The sequence below is a fragment of the Ostrea edulis genome, chromosome 10 (assembly GCF_947568905.1).
Source record: "Ostrea edulis chromosome 10, xbOstEdul1.1, whole genome shotgun sequence".
Taxonomy (NCBI): Eukaryota; Metazoa; Mollusca; class Bivalvia; order Ostreida; family Ostreidae; genus Ostrea; species Ostrea edulis.
This window is the reverse complement of record NC_079173.1, coordinates 38,313,090-38,334,808: the sequence shown is the minus strand read 5'-3', so window position 1 is coordinate 38,334,808 and position 21,719 is coordinate 38,313,090. Positions and strand designations below refer to the sequence as shown.

At 35.5% G+C, this 21,719-nt stretch overlaps 1 protein-coding gene and 1 long non-coding RNA gene across 8 annotated transcripts in view; both read left to right on the top strand.

Annotated features, from left to right (window-relative positions):
• The window catches only part of LOC125666012 (leucine-rich repeat-containing protein 15-like), a 304,143-nt gene extending 292,353 nt beyond the window's left edge, over positions 1–11,790 (top strand). For 2 of the 7 annotated variants that reach the window (XM_056151253.1, XM_056151256.1), the window contains 6 exons: positions 1,947–1,988; positions 2,743–4,360; positions 4,447–4,554; positions 4,630–4,652; positions 5,264–5,520; positions 5,671–11,790. In XM_056151253.1, the coding sequence (XP_056007228.1) occupies positions 1,947–1,988; positions 2,743–2,855 (155 nt within the window). In that variant the 3' untranslated portion in view covers positions 2,856–4,360; positions 4,447–4,554; positions 4,630–4,652; positions 5,264–5,520; positions 5,671–11,790. The remainder of the gene's footprint in view (positions 1–1,946; positions 1,989–2,742; positions 4,361–4,446; positions 4,555–4,629; positions 4,653–5,263; positions 5,521–5,670) is intronic. The other 5 variants (XM_056151249.1, XM_056151252.1, XM_056151247.1 and 2 more) reach the window with 5 other exon arrangements.
• Positions 11,791–16,571: 4,781 nt separating this feature from the next.
• LOC125666014 (uncharacterized) lies at positions 16,572–19,557 on the top strand. Its single transcript, XR_007366453.2, has 2 exons — positions 16,572–16,965; positions 19,236–19,557. It is a non-coding gene; the product is annotated as an uncharacterized LOC125666014 (long non-coding RNA).
• Positions 19,558–21,719: the final 2,162 nt, after the last annotated feature.

The following is a 21,719-nucleotide window of genomic DNA, read 5'->3' as shown; positions in this document are numbered from 1 at the left end:
AATTCACATAGAAGTCTAGTAGATACGGTACTTAATTCACACAGTAGTCTAGTAGATAGGGTACTTAATTCATACAGAAGTCTAGTAGATACGGTACTTAATTCACACAGAAGTCTAGTAGATACGGTACTTAATTCATACAGAAGTCTAGTAGATACGGTACTTAATTCATACAGAAGTCTAGTAGATACGGTACTTAATTCACACAGAAGTCTAGTAGATACGGTACTTAATTCACACAGAAGGCTAATAGATACAGTACTTAATTCACACAGAAGTCTAGTAGATACGGTACTTAATTGAAACAGAGGTCTAGTAGATACGGTACTTAATTCACACAGTAGTCTAGTAGATACGGTACTTAATTTACATTTAAGTCTAGTAGATACGGTACTTAATTCACATAGAAGTCTAGTAGATATGGTACTTACTTCACACAGAAGTCTAGTAGATATGGTACTTAATTCACACAGAAGTCTAGTAGATACGCACTTAATTCACACAGAAGTCTAGTAGATACGGTACTTACTTCACCCAGAAGTCTAGTAGATACGGTACTTGATTCACACAGTAGTCTAGTAGATACGGTACTTACTTCACACAGAAGTCTAGTAGATACGGTACTTAATTCACACAGAAGTCTAGCAGATACGTTACTTAATTCACTACCGGATGATCGTGCATTTGATTATTGTCGGTAGCGTGAAACCCAAGAGTGTTGCAGAGATCGTTTCTTTGCCAAAATCCCGAAAATGTAAAACCTTACAAAAATAAACCCATCTTGTCAAAAAAACGACGCGGGTAGTTGTTTTAAAAATAAAAGTTTAAAAAATAAGTTCCTGCTGAACAGACTGATAATTAACATGCCTTTGTTCGCAATATGTCAAAATGTCGCAAACCTTACCTTAAGTATATAAATTCCAAGTTGATATCAAAACCGGTCTTGTAATGCAATTTGTGTTTTGAACGCATTTCAAACCTCCGACAAGCTTCAACATAGCTGCGAATTCGGACTGTATGCGTAAACTGACGTGTTTCGATGCAAATGAGATTATCAAAATGTATAGCATATATTTCAAACGCTATCCCAATACAGGGTTTCCGCTTCTCCGTGTGGACATTTGTTATACTTGTACCGTGTTATTACATTGACCAAAGACATGATCAGTTATTCAAATTTCCTGGACAACTTATCCCTTCCTCAACACTAACTAAACGGTTGATAAAATCGCAAGCACTAAAGCTACAGTTAATCTACAGATGTCTGTTGGTCCACACTACCATTGTAGAAACAACTGTACAGTAGTGCTATATAGATTTCTGGCTTCTAAAGAAGAAGAAAACAACGTATAATAGTATATTTTGTAGACACACGCTGATCACACACATCTACTAGATTAATTGACGCACTAAGAAAATTCAGCTGAACAGTTTTACAAAAATGCTAATTATACAAAATTAGTTACAAGAATATAAACATAACACATAAGGACAAAACGCAGATCTGTATTTTCTACTGCTTGTTTGCGTCAGCGTATCCGTGAATCAGTCCAGTGCGGGTATTCTCATCACATTACGCACACACGTTAATCACACGAATTACGGACACATTATTCTACATAATTTTGCTAGCCACTTGCACGGACGAGAAGATTACGAAGTGTCCCTATGTTTTTCCTCCATGACACAACGACAGTTCTGCAGATGATTACATGTTCCACCCGCCACGTCATCCAATGACATAAAACAAACTTTCGTAGTGGCGTCACAGATACACACGCAGAAAAACAACCACTTATACCAATGACATCATTAATAATGTGTATAACTTGATTATTCGAACACTATGATATATGTTTTGTTACGACAACAAAATGAATATGCAACAGTCAGTATATATATTTACATGTACGTACAAAAGATTAATTAAAGCTCTACCTCTTCAGATTCCACCACTGTCACTACCGCCATAGACACAACAGTTCTTGGTACGTATATTTAAACTAATTTAATTTTAATCAATTTTCATCCATTATGCGTCTGACATTTGTCCACACAGAATACAAGATGTGTATGGTCAGTTTATTACAATATATTTTTTTTTACAATAATTTGATGAAACTGTAACTACAAACCTACACTAAGTATCAACGCAACATAGCGCAGACGTCTACTAGATACGGTATTTATTCACACTACCGAATGATCGTGCATTTGAGTACTGTCGGGAGGGGGAACCCAAAAGTGTTTGTAGAGACTGTTTTTTCGCCAAGATATACAGAGTTACTCTCCCATATCATGATAATTTTTGCCACGATTATTAAAGCACCGTCACTTTCGTGGTCGTCTTTCATGGAACAAATTTTGTAGCATTTCACAAACGGTTGGTGAAATATCAATATGATTTAAAATTATAGATCTATTAACAGGGAATGCTTACATCTACGTTCCCAACCCCACCTCTGGTGTTTGACCTTATCTTAATTTGTTGGATTGATGGGATTGTTCACTATCGGTTATTTTCAATTTTCATACAGACGAAACCAGTGAACAGGTGATCTAGGGGTGGCTAAGAAAATGCATGTCTTGCCTTATCAGTATGTGTTATCTCGTTTGTCAAATACTAAGTATTAAACTCCCGGATGTCCCCTTCACTCTGAAATATCTTTAGGAATGTTTTCTAATTTATGTCCAAAGAAATATATGTGGCTCTTCGTATATCAATAGTTTGTGTCTATTTAGATTTCAGATCAGCTTCCACTGAGGCAGACACTGCCGTCACAAAAATTACAGGAGTTGGCAAGTATTCAACATGTACCAAAACATGTGGACATTGTATGATACACTGTTACTGATTAATCAAGTAGCAATATGCAGTATACGTCATATACATTTGATATTTACATCCATCAATAACCAATGCCATAATATATATTGACGCTAAGATTATTGAAAACATCTATTTGAAATTTAATTTTTGCATGAGAAATTCCAATCCATCAGGTAAACTCCATGTATAGAGATCGTATTTGTGTCCAATTTCTAAATGTCCCATGCCATCGGAAGTAAGTTCGTTTCTTCATCTATTTGTTGAAAAATATCATGAACTGCCCTACGAATGCATGCACATGTAATTTCATATCGTTAAACATTGTTCCACAGATGCCGCGAGAGGAAACGAATTTAAGACGATATCGAGTATGACTTGTCACGTGGGGTATACAATTACAAATTCTAGAACAGTCAACACAACTTTGACAAATATTTATATCACCACCTTTGTCTTATTTGTTGAGTCGGTCATTAAGGTATTATCAACAGAGTGATTGAATGACGTGAAAACAATCATAATTTATTTCCAAGAAGTAGTAAATCATTTTCAGTCGATAATTCGAAAATGGTATACCTTATACATTACTGATTGCTTAATAGGTAAGATATCGACATGTAGTGAGAAAAGAAAGGTGATATCGTTATATATTTCAAATAAATGTCCATATTGTAACATATTATCCAAAAGTAAAGCAAATGGGTGCATTTATAATTCGTGTATTTAAAGATATAAAAAAAAACGCATTATATTGAAAATAAAAAGGGATAAATGAGAATCGTCACAAACAATGTTCAAATAAATCCACGGAAGATCCATCGATGCACTGTTACCTAGACAACGTAAGAGACATGCATCCCTGTCGATGTATTCAACACTGGTAGGTATTTATATTCAATAGTCAACGCTGGTGAGTACAGATTTTTGTTTTCCTATATAATAAACTAATATAGAACAAAACAAAAAAAACCAAAAAAAAAAAACAGAAGGTTCGTCGCTATGTTCGAGTTATATGTTTACCCGGAATGTACAACATCAACCTGTATTTGGTATTTACAAGTTTTACGTTTTATTGGTGTCTACAAGCTCCAAATGTACTCGGTAAGTATGATGCATACATTTGCTTGGTATTTACATAGTATATATTTACTTTGTATGTACAAGTTACATGTTTATTCGGTATACGCGTATTTTATGTGTCCGGGGAGAATGGGGATCGAAAAATGAATAACACTATCTTCGTGTTTATTGAGCTGTTTATAATAACGACAAAAATCACAAACATGGAATCTGGTAAGTATTTAATGTTTCATTCATTCTTTATATCATCCTATTTGAACATTTCAGAAGATCAGAAAAGCGGTCGTGTCTCTCTGTTGCTTTGACAAGGACAGGGTATGCATGTGGTCGGGATTTTTGGAGATCATGGACAGATGCTGATAGCTGATTTCTGTTACCAGGATTTCGGCGGTCTCCTTTGAGGTCGGCATTTTGCAAGTTCTATTGCCGATGTGGTGATCTGGATTGCAGGTGCAGTGTCTCATTGGATTGAATAATGTCTGGCCATTTTCATGCTAATTGTTTGGCCTTTCTTTATAAAATGGTTTTGACTACAGATTGTCCCGCTTACACGATCGAAACAGAGGGTTTACGGAGGGTGTGTCCGATCAACAACGAATATTGCCTCCTCCTAGACAGCTGATCCCACGCCGGTGTTTCTAATGGTTCGTGTTTGTCCTATTGTCAATGTTGTGTTCTTCATAGGATTGTTTATATTGAACACAGTTCATTATCTTCAGTATTCCTAGAAGAACGGATAAATGTGAGTAAAAAACTGCTATAAGGTTCATGACTTAAAATTCGATTCCAACATTCTCCATTCTTTATTGAACGATCTGCATGGAATTTTAAAAGATGATTGTTAATGAAACAGTGAGGATAATGAAATATAATTAATATCATAATTACTAATGATTCAATTTCTCTAATTTTTAATGTCTAGTCATTTTATCACTTATGACTTGATAAACCCAGAAAGCTGGGTGACATGCACTTTCGTGTTGCTATGTTTAATACGGGGTTTTGATATCCCTCGTACACTTCTTAACCATACTAACAAGGTGTCACGTTCTTCATTTTCACATACAGCCCATCGTCTGGCATAATATTCAATATAATTCATAATATAATTAATATTTGATTAATATTTAATAATGATTAATATTTATTTGTACAATATTTAAGCCACCGTGTTGGCAGTTGTGAAAGCTTCTGATATTGAACAAAACTTTGATTTCTCTCACACACTTATCTTTTTTAATAGTTTTTTATGTAATTTATAAAATTTAAAATGTTATAAGTACATGTATCTGTTGGTTGACCCTTAATTTCTAAGCGGTAATGGGAACTCATCAATACTTCGGCTTTTGATAGGAATCAGAAGTATCGAAATCATGTAGGAATTTCAACCAAACATTGAATGATGTGGTTTTTGCACGACCTACTTTCCGTATGGTGAATTGAAAATATGGTACACGATGACAAAGATGTCCAAGGGTATTTATTCAGGAATTCATCTCTTAACTAATTATGGACAAATTGGTCATTTTCGATATAAATGACCAGACTACTAACAATTTTCATTTCAATGGAAACAATTAGTAAACATGCATCGAGGAAACTCTGATCAGGTAAAATACCAAACCCATTTACTGAGTATCTGGACGGAAATATACATTTATGATTTTAGATATTGTAGTACAATTGATTATTTCATTTTTATTGATTGCATCAATGAGTATGTTTACGATCAATACATCGAATGTTGTAATGTATTACAGGAGGTGCATCAGTCATAATCAGATCCACAACGGTTCAAATCCGCAGAAATCAACCCTAAGGACAGACATGAAGCTTCGAACTGTCGATTTAGAATGCTGCTATTTGGCTTAATCAATTACTGTGAAATCGGAATTAATTTCATATCTATGTCCTTTATACTGTAGCCTGTGTTGAAGGACTTATTGAACCACGTTATCTAGCAGTCCATGTCTGAAGGTTACGCCGTTCCGGAATACATATCGAGGATGATATGCCGAGGGTTGTATAAAGAGTGTCAGTATGTGACGATACACAGTACACTCTCCGTCATCGTGAAGATAAAGATAACACATGTTCTAATATGTTATCGTCATCTGGCGAGAAACTTACGTTCTGATTGAATACAAATTATATTTAGACATGGCGGATTTGAAATAATTGGTTTAAACTTTAATGTGTTAACTTTCAACAACGTTTCCTTATCTACTTTTAAATTTTGAATGTTTATTTGTGATTTCCTGAAATACATTGACTATATCCAATATTTAGATAAGAGACTTGGAGTAGTAGGCTAATATAAAACTCCAACACCTGTGTACACTTAACAACTTTTAATCACCATGGAGATATGACTGAAATATTTTTAACGCGACGTAAAACACCATGATGGCAGTGAACTGATTTCAAAAAGAGACAATCTAAATAAATCTGTTACATAAACAATGTCCTCAATAAAAACAAGATGTATCTAAATCTAGATTTATACGTTCTTAAACTTATATACTTTCAAACTTATCTTCACGGTGATAATCAAACACGGGAAGCATTAAGCTGTTATCATATACAGGGGGCATTATGTAGTTTCACATGTTTCATTTTTTAATCTTTAAAAGTGGATGGCTACATGTTTGTCATAATAAGCATTTATTGTATAGAGACAGCGCATTTTATTTATTTTTTATTGGGTTGTTAGATGACGCATTTGAAAGACATGTCTAATTTTCTACCATTTCTTCATATGAGCATTATATATGTTCCTGGTTAGCTATGTCATCTTGTTGTATGGATGCAATGTCACAGTAAAATGTTTCCTTTTTTAGAATTAAGCATAAGTCTTTTTAAACTCTGATACAAATTATGATGGAATTCATCATGATAGGTGGGATCAGGAGCTTAGGAAGAATACCAAAAGCCCCTCTTCACCGGGTACACCTAATGTGAGTCATATATTTTGACCAATAAACTAAGTAACCTGTAGTTAAAATCACTATGTAAAGAATGACCTAATAATTGATATGCAGCACGTCAGATTCTGCCATTGCGGAAATATTATCTTACATTTCAACTTATACATCCCAGAATGCAACAGAAAACCACGCATTACCCAATTTCAGATTGGCTAAGAGACCTGCAGGTTGCTTAATCAGTTCAATAAACTTAAGAGAAAAACATGTATCATCAAACTAAATTATTTCAATGATTGTTTATCGTCCCTCTCGAGAATATTTCACTGATAAACAGACGTCACCATTGCCGGTGAAGGGCTACAAAATTTAGGCCTATGTTCGGCGCTTATGACCTTTGAGCAGGGAGGGATCTTTATCGTGCCACACCTGCTGTGACACGGGACCTCGGTTTTTGCGGTCTTATCCGAAGGACCGCCCCATTTACTCGCCTTCTACGATAAACAATTTCCATGTTGATCCTACCCAAATACTCTATGATAAATTAAAACCACTATGCACCGTATACGATATATTTGTGCATTTTAAAGTTATACTATACATATGACGCTATATTGCATTATGCAAGCGCGTCCTGGCAGTACAACTAGCTAAAATCACAAAAGTTTACAGACCGTAAAAATATAATTTGCTGTGAAGTTTCTCTATATCGATATTTGAAATAATTTTCCAAACGAAAAGCTGAGAAATGAAGAGAATAAAACAATATCTATCAAATATACATAGACACAAACAAAATAAAATATATTCGATTCAACTTGAATTCAGGATGATCAACGTTCGTTATTTTCACCTTTCATATGTTACGAGATTGATCACTGTTGAATTAGTTTCCTTTGTATGTAATTTTATCTACGATATGCATACTTTACTTTGAAATTAAGTGTGTGAATTTCAGTAATGGATGATGAGCATTGGCTTTAGCGAAAAGATTATTGATCACAGTCCCATGAATGATAATTAACCCATCCTCACTTTTTTGTTTAGAATTTTGTTGATGAGTTGATGCATGCAGAGGTTGGATCAGGTGCCTAGGAAATGTAAACATCACGTGTCGACCGGTTACACCCGCTGTGAGCCCTGCATGTCTTGATCAGGCAAACGGAGAAATCCGTAGTCAAAATCAATGTGTTAAGAACAGCCTAACAATAATCAATTTACTATTGGGTATTGAAAATTGTGAAACATTATGCTTTCTTATCAGTCATCGTGCTTACATTAAATGGTTACAAACTATAATCCTGGTCTTTCTGTTCATCAGTTGTCTTAGCTTTGTTCACGGTCTTGCAAGTGCTGGCATCGACTGTTAACGTCCTTGGATAGGTGATTTGTAATAGTAGGGCATGTTCTTCGTGTTGTGGGATCGATAAAGTTTCATGGCAACTACTGGTTTGTCAAAGTTGCGAATAAAGGATGCGTTGAATTTTTTTCTTGAAACTTGTGTGGAAATTCTCAGTTTAATACCCCCCAAAAACTTGAAAATGTAGCTATCCACCCAAATCATGACGTGGAATTCTAATTAAATCAAACAATTGAATAAATCTAAATGAACGTATTTCTACGATTCCATAAAAATATCGATCACTAGAATTTGAGGTAACCCTACGTTGGTTTGTATATCTGTATATATCTCTGAATACCCAACGCAGATTGTATTCCTTTCATATTTGTTTGTACATAATATCTTTAAACAAAGTTTTAAGTCATCATTAGTTGGCATACAAACAATCGGAATACAACACTCGTCGCCAATAGATGGATAAGTTCCGCGTACTACAGTGTAAGTACATACATCCGGAGATTTTGATGATTCTACTATCAGCCAATTTAGCTTATTGTGATATATTAACACGATGAATTCAATGTCTGAGAGTGCATTTCCGTCTGTTACAATTGTAAAATAACAGCCAGTTCAACATTCGATATGTTACTTTCCATTTGATGAGATTCTCAGATAAAGAATTTAAATGCAATTGACATGTTTAATGGGTTGACTTTCCTATGTTATTTGCTAAATAGAATGAGCAAAAATGAGCAAAACTTACTTTAATTCCTAAAAAAGAAGCAATACCGAGATAATCAATTCTACACATACCGCACCACGTACTTGAGTTCGTGTGTATATCAATCAATATAAATATAAGTATATATCTGTCTATTTACATTAATCCTCGCTACCTTATTCTAGAAATTAGATAGAATCACCTGGATACGACAATAGTTTATTTGATATTTGTAACATTTCTTGTTTGATAAAGTGTTACCAAAATGCACGGAGGCTAAGCCCGTTCTGGGCCCGAACTCTGTGATACCATTACTATAGAAATGGGTCTAACTCTTACCCAGATAAATAAAACTACCCACTCGCTTCAATTGGCTAAACAACCAGAAACTAGGTGCGATATGCGTAATTTGCCGGTCTCCCTGCATAGAATAATGTTATAACTAACTATATGTCCCAGCAACAGGTTCTTGAAATAACAGAGATATTCGTCATAGCTCTCTAGATTCCACCTGTTTGTTGTTAGTAGGACAGTTACCGGTCCAGGTCAACTGGTTGTATCTTGCCTATGACAGCAGCGGAATTCAGACTAGTGTGGAAGATTTTGGACCTATCAATTAAAATTTCATACCAAATATACTTTAGTTACTTCCTCATACATGTATTTTAATAATGTTTCTATATTCGTTCTATCTTGGTTGTTTCTTTTAGAAAAGATCCTGACTCTATCTGCTACTAAAGACCTGAAATACCTGAAACTTGAAAGAAGGTGAAAATGGGTAAAACTGATCTAAATGAAGTAAAATAGACAAAAAATATTAAGAAAGCCAAAATATAATATTCAATTTCCTTCTCTAGGTCCAATATCACAAGAAAAATGTTTTGATCAATTGTAAGGTTTTTGAGATTAAGTATACAGTGTCTTTCATTAAAATGGCAGTTGATGCTGCTGAGGAAAAATTGAGTCATGTAACGTCTACACGAAGAGCATTATGAACGTATGAAGAAGTAAGCAGCGGACATCTGATGTGAAATTTTAATCGATACGTCCGAAATCCCTGTAAACTGAACATGTTTATCAAAGACATAAGGCCTCGTGTATTGCAAGTTTTAAAACTTAGAGAAAATTGGAGTCTAAATATTTATGCAATATAATCATCATCGTGAAAAAAGCGAATGCATTTCAATACACTGTCCTTTTTATATTGTCAAGTCACACCTCATTGACAGGAGAGCTATTGAGTTGTAACATGAAAAAACAGTAAATATCTTTGAAACTAAAATGATTTCCTTCACGAATAGACGAAAATCAAATACCTTGTATTCTTATTTCATTAACAAGCCCTATGGAAAATGACTCATGCGTTACATTAAATTTGGAATTCCAGAACTATAGATATCTGTGTCCGGGTTCTTGTTTGCCCTACTCTGGTATTGTATTATTTATAGGAATGAAATCGATCACTATTCCTTGATTTTCACGTTTGATGAATCGTTTCCGATCTTTCCAAATGTGGAGTTAAGAGATTGTTTAAATATTGGCAAGGTTGAACTCCATCATCTTTGCATCTTTTTGATAGGAAGTTCAGAGTATTTTACGTAGAATCAGATTAGTGTGTAACAAATTAACAGGTTTTTATGACTGATCACAAGATATGTATGTTCCCATGCTCTATTTCAATTCAGAAAGCAACTGACAAGGGTTTGAAAAGTCCTCTATAACGTCAGCATTACGTACATTCTATCATATTTACTTAGTGATTTAATTCGCAAATAGGAACTATCACTGGGTCCAATAATATATGACGTGTTTCGTACCAGATGTTAGGTCTTTCTTTACACATTTATTTCAACTACTGATTACTCCGTTTACCTAATCAATACAGCAGGCCCAGGACGGATGTGACCGGTGAACAGGGAATGCTTACTCATTCTTGGCACTTGATCCAACTCTGTTCTGTCAAGGGGTCCGTGTTTACCCTATCTTTGATTTTTTGTAATCTTTTAGAATTATGAGATTAATCACTGTTCATCTTCTTCACCTCTCATCCACAAGTCAATTGAAATGAAGACATGGCACAGATACACTGATCCTTTGGGAATCCAGGTTAGAATGGTCCTCAATACCCCTTGCTTGTCATAAGAGGTGACTAAATGGGAGGGTTCTTCGGATGAGACCGCAAAAACAGAGGCCCCGTGTCACAACAGATGTGGCACGATATAGATTCCTCCCTGCTCAAAGGCCATAAGCGCCGAGCGTAGGCCTAAATTTTGCAGACCTTCACCGGCAATGGTGACGTTTCCATATCAGTGAAAAATTCTCTCAAGGGACGTTAAACAATTTACAATATGTTTAGAATTTCAATAGCGGAAGTGTCGTGGGGTTATTTCGAAAAGCTTACATAGCAATGACCTATGATATTTAAGTGTATTATTATTACGTGTTCGATTGCGAATCCCGGGGCTGTGTTGTCACTTTCTAGCGCACGCACGCTCTTCTTGAGCAAGTCTCGTTTTTTTATGTTAGTTTTATTTGAATTAAAACAGCAATTTCTTTTGTTGTTGTTGTTGTAAAAATGAGGGTCCGCCATTTATTTTGTTTACCTCGCACTATATTGCCGCGGACACACAGGTTTCCATAGTTTTTCACAAACGTTGTGATTTTTATCTATGGTTTTTCCTGGGCGGCGAGGGAAGCACATTTTTGATATCTTGAAAATATAAATATTACAAGTTTGTGTTTTGTCAAACAATGTCTATAATTGCTTTGTATTACGTGTTGTTTGTGGTGTATATGTACTCAAAATAAATATCATCTTGCACGATGCATTGTATTATAAAATTGATGTTTCACTGATTTGTTTGTTTACTTATAAATGTTTACATAACACAAATTATGTTTTTTTATTCCTGCATTTAGAAGGTCAAATTGTTGGCTGTCAACATTAAATAAGTTATATTTTAATGTATGACATAAAAAATGAAACTCATAAACTCTTCCATTTATTTAGTCGTATTGCTGTTTTTCTATTTGATGATTCAAATTGGCTAAAAAATGTAATAATAATAATTGTATCATTCATTTACAACAAATTGGATGTTTGAATTACAAATTGCAAGTCAGTCTTGTATTTTTTGGTATTAAAAATCAAAACACGAATAACTGTAGAAGCAACAAATTAACAAAACAAAATGGCAGCGCCCATATGGATCATAATATTTCCAATGAACGTATGTAAAGATTATCTCTATCTATTTGCTGTTTTTCTCTCTTTATATATATATATATATATATAATGCACGGAAATAGGGAAATAGAAATGAACTCTTTAATGAACATAACTGCCCTAAGTGAAGAAATATTTAATAACACAGTCAGGCATGATATCTCTCTTGTATCCGTGCGTCTACCAAACATACAGATTCCTACAAGAATCCCTTCGTACTGCGGCGGATTTTCTGGCGATATAACGATCATCGTCCCACACCCCACGATGACTCAAAATAGTCCAGAATTTCTTATAAAGTTTTTTTCTGTTAGATTTATTTTTTCTGGACGGCACACCGGGATTTTCTGGCCACCAAAGTTGTCTGTGCGACTCGTCCATAACGCACGGCCTACACCAACAGTCGGGACATTCAGCTCTTCCGGCATTTCCCTCAATAGCTGGTCCAGACGAAGAGGGTACTTCCTCAGATATAACTTCTTCCTCGGCATCCCAATCCCCACCATTGTATGCAAAAAGGGCCCTTACAGCGGATAATTTCTCTTCTGATAGAGTTGCAGTTACTTTTGTTGCCATGTTTCGTCGTAAAATGACGCTGATAAAATTTCAACTGAATATAAACGGAATTTTAATGAAGTATTTACTCATAATTAAAATTTTGATAATAATATATAAACACGACATTTCCAATGAGAGTCGGTACAGTCTCTTGAGCATTTAATCCATGTCCATGTAAATGATGTTCTAACCATCCATAATTATCTATCGGACCTCTTCCTAAACACAACCCATCATAATTTATTATAATTGATGTAATTATATGTAAGATTTTCTACTCAATTCATGATATTTTGTGACTATAGATGTAATACAAAGCCATAATTTTCTTATCAAAACTTTCTCTATCGAGCTGGCATACTACGCGGTAAACATCAAAAATTTCACGGACGCCTCGATCGAGAGACGAGGTGGACAATGTATCAACACGGATTAGTAACTAAATGTCCATCAATTTCTAGCATCCAATCTGAAGCTAAATTTCTCCTGATTGACAGGGGTTTACAGACCAGGTAAAATTGAAGGCGGTGCTTATTTCCTCGGTCTTTAAGAGGACCAAACATGATACACTTTGCATTTGAAATATTTTTATAAAAAGCAGGGAAATAGCAATTAACTCTTAAATGAACATAACTGCCCTAAGTGAAGAAATGTTTAATATAAAGCACAGAAAATTTCACTTTTATTTGGATACTCAATTCTCAAAACAACGGCACAAAAACGTATGACTTCTGAACACTTTGCACAACCATTCCCCATGATAATTTAAGGACTATATTTTTTGACATCATAAGCAATCGGTTCTTCAAGTCCCTCTGATTCCAAATAAGTGCTCTGAAATTGAAATAAAAATATGCTGGAGTTCCTCCTTGGCAATAGATTGGTAGTCTTTGGTTATTAGGTCTTCCAACAGTTTATAAGAATTACCATGGGGACGGATTGTGTTGCTTTGTTAGCTGACCTGGGATTTTTTTTATATATTCTGTGAGGTATAATTCATCCAAAAGCTTATACATCTCTCACTATAACACTTCAACTCGATATTTAGATAGAGCGACCACGTTTTAGCTATTAACAATAATGATTTTCATTCATATCTCGATCCAATACATCCCTGTGAACTCGAGATAAAATAGACCACTGTATCCTCCACATCGGCTTCGTACTTAGATATCTTATTGAAAAGTAACAAATCAACATCATGATCAACAGGATGATTTCAGCGATTGTTAGACCGTTCTTGGCAGCCAGGTCTTGAGTACTGATTACTCCATTTACTTGATCAAGGCATAGGGCTCACCGTGGTTTGTTTACGGTACTACAAACATAGCACGCTAGGGTACGTTTGAGTACGCTTGTAACAACAATTAAATCGCGTTTTGTAGATGTTGTTAGTTTAGTTTATACATATCATATTGTATTATAAATCACAATTATAATTCTAAAAAGTATGAGACCGCAAAAACCCAGGTTCCTTGTCACAGCAGGTGTGGCACGATAAAGATCCCTTTCTGCTCAATGGCCATAAGCGCCGAGCAAAGACCTAAATTTTGCAGCCCTTCACTGGCAGTGGTGACGTTTCCATATGAATGAAATATTTTCGAGAGGGACGTTAAACAATATTCAATCAATCAATCAATCATTTTCATAGTAGCAATATGATTCCGAAAAAAAGTTAGCAAGTTATACCAGTCCGTCTCCCTATGTTAACGGCAAATGCTTTTGACACCCATGGTATAAATATCTATATATCACATGTGAAAAGAAAAAAAATATACAAAATTAATATCATGCAAGGTTCAGACAGGATGATGTGAACGGTCAACAGGGTATGATTACTCCCCCTAGACGCCTGATCCCACTTCTGATATGTCCAGGGATCCGTGTTTGCCGAACTATTTATTCTATATTGATTGTGGGAGTTATAGGACTATATTCCTGGTGGTAGTCATAGGAGTATATTCCTTGTGGGAGTTATAGGACTATATTCCTGGTGGGAGTTATAGGACTATATTGACTGTGTGAGTTATAGGACTATATTGCTTGTGGGAGTTATAGGACTATATTCCTGGTGGGAGTTATAGGATTGATCACTGTTCGTTATCTCCGTCCTTCATGATGGAATGGTTTTACATATAAGTAAATTTCGTAATGATTTTAGATTACTTAAAGTCTAAATTGTGGTAGCATAAAATAAATATTGTAAAAGAAAGCATAATATGCTTTATTTGTTTTTCCTTTTGTTACTTTAGTTTGGCCTGTTGGGTATATATCTGGAATATAGTGTTTTTGTTTTCACTATTTTAGGGAGCATTTCAAGTTATCGTTTCAGGTTACAGTTTATTGATTGTCCCCAATGTTCATCAAATTAAACTACAAGTACATATTCCAATCAAACTATTAGCGCATTATATCTAAATTTCCAAGACCATGTCTTTACGTTATTTCTAAAAATCAAATAAACAAAACAAAAAAGGGCATAAATAACTAAAAAAACATCAAAACAAAACAAATCATAGCAACAAACAAAAATGAGAGAGAACAAACCCAAAACAAAAGATGAAGATCATGAATTTGAATCCCGATTAACTATCAATCATAGATGCAATTAATCACTGATGTAATATGTTGTTCAATGTCGCTCAGTAGTTTCACAACAATATATTACTGATTGTAACGGAGACCGTTACATGTGTTCCCCAGACCTCCCCTAATTAAAAAGTAGTGTCACTGTAAACCTATAGCAAAAATCATAGTGCACTGCGATATTAATATATGTATACAGGAGAGACACTCGTCATGCATTGTAAGGTTCATGTGTATACACAGGAGAGACACTCGTGATGCATTGTAAGGTTCATGTGTATACACAGGGGGAGACACTCATAGTGCATTGTGAGGTTCATGTGTATACACAGGGGAGACACTCATAGTGCATTGTGAGGTTCATGTGTATACACAGGAGAGACACTCATAGTGCATTGTGAGGTTCATGTGTATACACAGGGGAGACACTCATAGTGCATTGTGAGGTTCATGTGTATACACAGGGGAGACACTCATAGTGCATTGTGAGGTTCATGTGTATACACATGGGAGACACTCATAGTGCATTGTGGGGTTCATGTGTATACACATGGGAGACACTCATAGTGCATTGTTAGGTTCATGTGTATACACAGGGGAGACACTCATAGTGCATTGTGAGGTTCATGTGTATACACAGGGGAGACACTCATAGTGCATTGTGAGGTTCATGTGTATACACAGGAGAGACACTCATAGTGCATTGTGAGGTTCATGTGTATACACAGGGGAGACACTCATAGTGCATTGTGAGGTTCATGTGTATACACAGGGGGAGACACTCATAGTGCATTGTGAGGTTCATGTGTATACACAGGGGAGACACTCATAGTGCATTGTGAGGTTCATGTGTATACACAGGAGAGACACTCATAGTGCATTGTGAGGTTCATGTGTATACACAGGGGAGACACTCATAGTGCATTGTGAGGTTCATGTGTATACACAGGGGAGACACTCATAGTGCATTGTGAGGTTCATGTGTATACACATGGGAGACACTCATAGTGCATTGTGGGGTTCATGTGTATACACATGGGAGACACTCATAGTGCATTGTTAGGTTCATGTGTATACACAGGGGAGACACTCATAGTGCATTGTGAGGTTCATGTGTATACACAGGGGAGACACTCATAGTACATTGCGGGGTCCATGTGTATACACAGGGGAGACACTCATAGTGCATTGTGGGGTTTATGCGTTTTCACAGGGGAGACACTCTAGTGCATTGTGGGTTTCATGTATATACACAGGGGAGACACTCATAGTGCATTGTGGGGTTCATCTAGTTACACAAAATATTAATGGATATTAAGTTATCAATTGATAGAAAGCACAGATTTATAATGTATTTTAGGTTTTACAAAAGACCCTTCTCCTTGTACCAATGTGAATTAGTCACTTAGAACAAAAGTAAAATCTATTTAATTGGAATTTTTAAGAAGCCTATCCCCAAAATTCGAGTGACGTACGTGACGCACTGTTACTGGAACGATAGCACCTGTGCATAAGGAACTAGACCAAAATGCCCTTTGCGAGTTTATCAAGAGGGGTTAGTAATCGTGACTGGAGATGATTGCAAAAGTGACTTTTGGCGATGCATATATCAAGGACAGAAAGGCATTGCATATTGACACAGCCGATCGCTTTACCTGAGGGGGAAGCATAAACCAAGACTTGGACAGTTTTTATAAGGTAAGGCAATTGAAGCCCCTGAGCCATGGCAGCAAATTCATCGTCCCCTCGTCAGGAATTTTTTTGTTTTCGCTCTCTTTACCAGCAGCTGCTGTTGAGTGGGTAAACTTGAGTTACTAATGTCAGAGTGATTAGCCGATAAATAAATGTTTCATCCTGATACCGACTATAATTGAAAGTTTTCATGACAATTTTTTCTAACCGCTCCTCTCTCTCTCTCTCTCTCTCTCTCTCTCTCTCTCTCTCTCTCTCTCTCTTTTGTGAAATGCAAGTCCCACAATGGTTGTCAAAAATACGAAAAGCAAATTTCTTCAAATATTTCATTTTTGTTGAGACATTTCACGATATATTTCATGGACAACTTGTCGGAAAATCATCTGCAACTTTGTATCATGGTTCTCTAGCAAAATATTGGGACAGTCTGACAGACTCGCAGGCCAGAGAGCTAGATATCTACCCTTTATAAAAACCTTTGACTTACGGCGCAGAAAAAATGCGCACGGTCGAGGCATGATATCCTTGTATTCTCGCATCGTCGTCTCAAAAAATTAATATTAAAAAAATTAGTAAGCTTTGATATCAAAACTTGAAGACTTCTAACTGTTCTGTTTGTTGCATTTATATGGAAACCGCTTATGGTTATTGAATATTCTTGATAGTTAGCGAGCGGTCAATATTTATCAAGGGGTTGGGACTGGTGCACTCCATATTTCCATTTTTAAAAAACCCAAGGTCCTATATTCTAAAAGTACCAAAAAAAGTTGCTGTCCTATATCAGATGTGAAATTTAAAAATGTGTGTCCTCTATAATAAATAGATATATACATGTATGTGTAAGGTGAAGATAACGAACAGTGATCAATCTCATAACTCCTATAAGCAATACAAAATAGATAGTTGGGCAAACACGGACTCCTGGACACACCATAGGTGTTGATCAGGTGCCTAGAAGGAATAAGCATCCCCTGTTGACCGGTCACACCCGCCGTGAGCCCTATATCTTGATGTATGATTAAACAACATTTTTACTTCATTTTAAAAATCTCTGGAGTTCTTCAAAATTATCACCTAAAATTTGTTTCTCCAGTCAGCTGAGGGATTCAAGCTCGTGAGAAACCACTGTTTACGTTGTTATGTTTGTTCCGTTATTTGTCTAGTGAAGTTACAAATCTCATTATTTTCATCTTATTTTTTTTCGTTTTGTTAATTTGTTGTTTAAAGTACTACATTTTGCATACTTTTAGTTACTGTTTTACTGAATTGTTGTCTCGTGTACTTACAAGTATTTTTCACATCTCAGTATTTTCTATGAAAGGTGAAGATAACAAACATCGATCAATCTCATAACTCGTATATGTAATACAAAATAGAGACTTGGGCAAACACGGACCCCTGGATATACCAGAGGTGAGATCGGGTGAGTAGGATGAGTAAGCATCCCCTGTCGACCGGTCACACCCTCCGTGGGCCCTATATCTTGATCAGGTAAACGGAGTTATCTGTAGTCAAAATTAGTGTGCCAAGAACGGCCTAACACTCCATATGAAAAAATTCAGACAGCATTTGAGCCAATGGTAGGTTGTAATGGCAAACTATCAAATTATTAAAGATGTGTCTAAACTTTAATTTTAATTTTGTTACTTTTAATTACATGTTTTGATATTAACATTTTTCAAAGGTCTAGTATTTTATTGCAATTTGTGGCAAGTATATTCAACTTGGACATGAAAGCATACATATAATTTAGTATATTATTGTTTAAAAGATAGTTGAAATGAAAGTTTGTCATACTTTATAATATATTTTGTTTATTGATACATTTGCAAATATATATATATATATATATAGCTCTCCTATCAATGTTGAAAATAAAAAAAAGTTAGTATGTAAGTCAAATAAATGTGTGTCCTTCTTGCACTTTGCATCGGTCCCAACCCCACCCCCACCCCCACCCCCAATATATATTGACCGATCCCTTAATTACCAAGAAGTTGCGGCCGATTTGACGATTGCTTGTGTTCATTCATTCGGCCAACCTCGGCTATTTCCGGACCCTACATTAGTATGAGGTATGAATATTCCGAGGTTGGCCGAGTGGTGTTTATTGTGTATGGGGTTCCGGAATAAAGGCAGGCATGCGCATTTATGTTTCGGAAGACATGTATACATGTAGTATACTATGGTCGGTGATCGAATTAGACCAATAGTTCACTACATGTACCTGAGTTGCACATGCGTACAATAATGGGTTGTTAATTCTTGTGTTTCAGATACTTTGCAAAGACAAAATGCAACCAAAAATTTTAATTATAGTCTCCGTCCTACTTTTGATGGGAATGACAAATGGGGATCTAAATAGCTGCATTCATTCTTGTCAATCTACAGAGCGCAGCTGCAGAGTGACGTGTGGATTGACGTATTCCTACGTCTCTGATCGTATCATCTGCGAGAGTCACTGCACAAGTACCAATGATAGATGTGCCGCTGGCTGTTGAGGCGAACCAATTTAATGGACATGATGGATATAAGCATTGCTAAAAAGTGCATATGTTGATGAGACAAAACAAAGAAAATAAACAGTGGTAAAACTTCCATTTGGTTGAGACTATATTTCTATGGCTTAAGAAAATCGTAATAGAGTCTAACGAAATAAAAAGTCGGAAGTCTCAAGTGAGCTATTCTAATAAAAAAGAATTGTTCGTTGTCTGTCGTTGGTGTTGTCGTCGTTGTAAACTTTTCACACTTTTCATCTTCTTCAAACTTGGTACAAATTATCCTTTCTATATCTTTTAATAAACGTTTTGTACAAATTCCACAGTACATCTTTTGTGATGTTTTGTAAAAGTACAGAAGTGTTTGATTATGAGAGAGAGAGAGAGAGAGAGAGAGAGAGAGAGAGAGAGAGAGAGAGAGAGATAATCTGACTAAAGAGTATAAACCTACATTATAAATATGTCTAGAATATAAATGTGTACTTTAGTCGATTGAGAGAGAGAGAGAGAGAGAGAGAGAGAGAGAGAGAAATATGAAATAATTTGGTTCCATCTATTCCAATTGGTATCAAATTTCAATATCACCGTTTTTGTAAGAAATAGTTTTGTGTTTCATAAGAGAACTTTAGATATGATATTGCAAAACGCACCCTATTTTTTTCTACACACCTTCCTGTATAGATATAATACTTTAAAGAAATTCGCTTCTCAGCTTTTGAGCACAACTGTACAGAATGCAATGACTGTAGATAAGGGTTCAATACTTATTCTTAAGCTATGGTCCAAATATATATTTTTCTACTTAAATCTATCCAGTTGAAAATCTGTACATTCCAATTTTGAAACAGTTTGGAAAGTACTACATTTTGTAGCGGGGAGATTCTTTAATCCAAAAGATCTAAATTTGCAAGATTTTACAGTTTTTATTTTATCCAAAATATCGTCATTTGCGAATATTTGTCAGTTCTTTCCCCTATTTCAAACATAAGTGGCGCAAGACTCGTTTACGTCCTTGTTGACTTCCGGTGTACATAAGATTTATGAGAGAGTGTGTATTTATGATACAAGTAGTGGAGACCTTGAACTGATTTTATTGTATAGATTTATTGATTTGTTTGGCATTTTTTGTAAACAACTCGCCGAATCTAAAAACATCTTTACAGATTTATCCGAAATTTTGTTTGACAATTCAATATTTTGGTCAATAATTCAGAACTTTGATTCATAACCCCTACTTAATAAAGTTTCATCTTAAACTTTATGTGCAATGAAAAAAAACCCACATTTACAATACCTCTGCTATGTTCTTTTGAACTCTAAAATTCCACATGATGAATTTAAGTGCAAAAATGTCATCGCATGCTGTATTTTTTTTTCTAATCTACTAGCAAAGAACTTCTATATATCTATATTGTTAAAAGACATGGGTGTGTATTTATTTGATGTAATGATTGATTTGTGTTGCTGATGTTGTTTTGACACTAACAGACAAATCAAGTGTGCTGTGAATAAATCGTTATTAAATTATTAAACTTAAGTACAAAAAAGGTCAATCTTCACACACTGCACATAGCTCAATAACAAGCACCATTTCCCCAGTTTTTCTTTTTAATTTCATAATTCCCCTGTTATGTAGAAACCGATACCCCCCCCCCCCCCCCCCCCCCCCAATAATTACAATATTAAAAACCTCAGTATATAACCTCTTTAAAATTGAGCAATGTTGAATTATTGCGGGTACGTATTTATGAAGTTATATGGTCCAACATTCGACAAATTTTGTCCACCCTGTAAAAACACTGTAGAATATCTATGAGGCTGTACGGCATGTCATGCATTATGTCCCCTGGTTTAGGCTGTACGACATGTCATGCATTATGTCCCTTGGTTTAAGAATTCTTTGATTTTAAATCGGTGTTTAAAAACAGCAGTCACTGTCTATTAAACAGCAGTCACTGTCTATAAAACAGCAGTCACTGTCTATAAAACAGCGGTCACTGTCTATTAAACAGCAGTCACTGTCTATAAAACAGCAGTCACTGTCTATAAAACAGCAGTCACTGTCTATAAAACAGCGGTCACTGTCTATTGCATAATCAGAAGATGATTCAAGTGACAGTCACGTGTCCAGTTCAGACTTCCAGAGGTAAGATTATCGGTGGTCTTATATGTGTAAAGCTGTGTATTTTGTTTCTACAATACCGCGCCGGAAGTATTTCACGGTTTTGTTTAAAGAGAAATAAAAATATCAAATACCTCTTG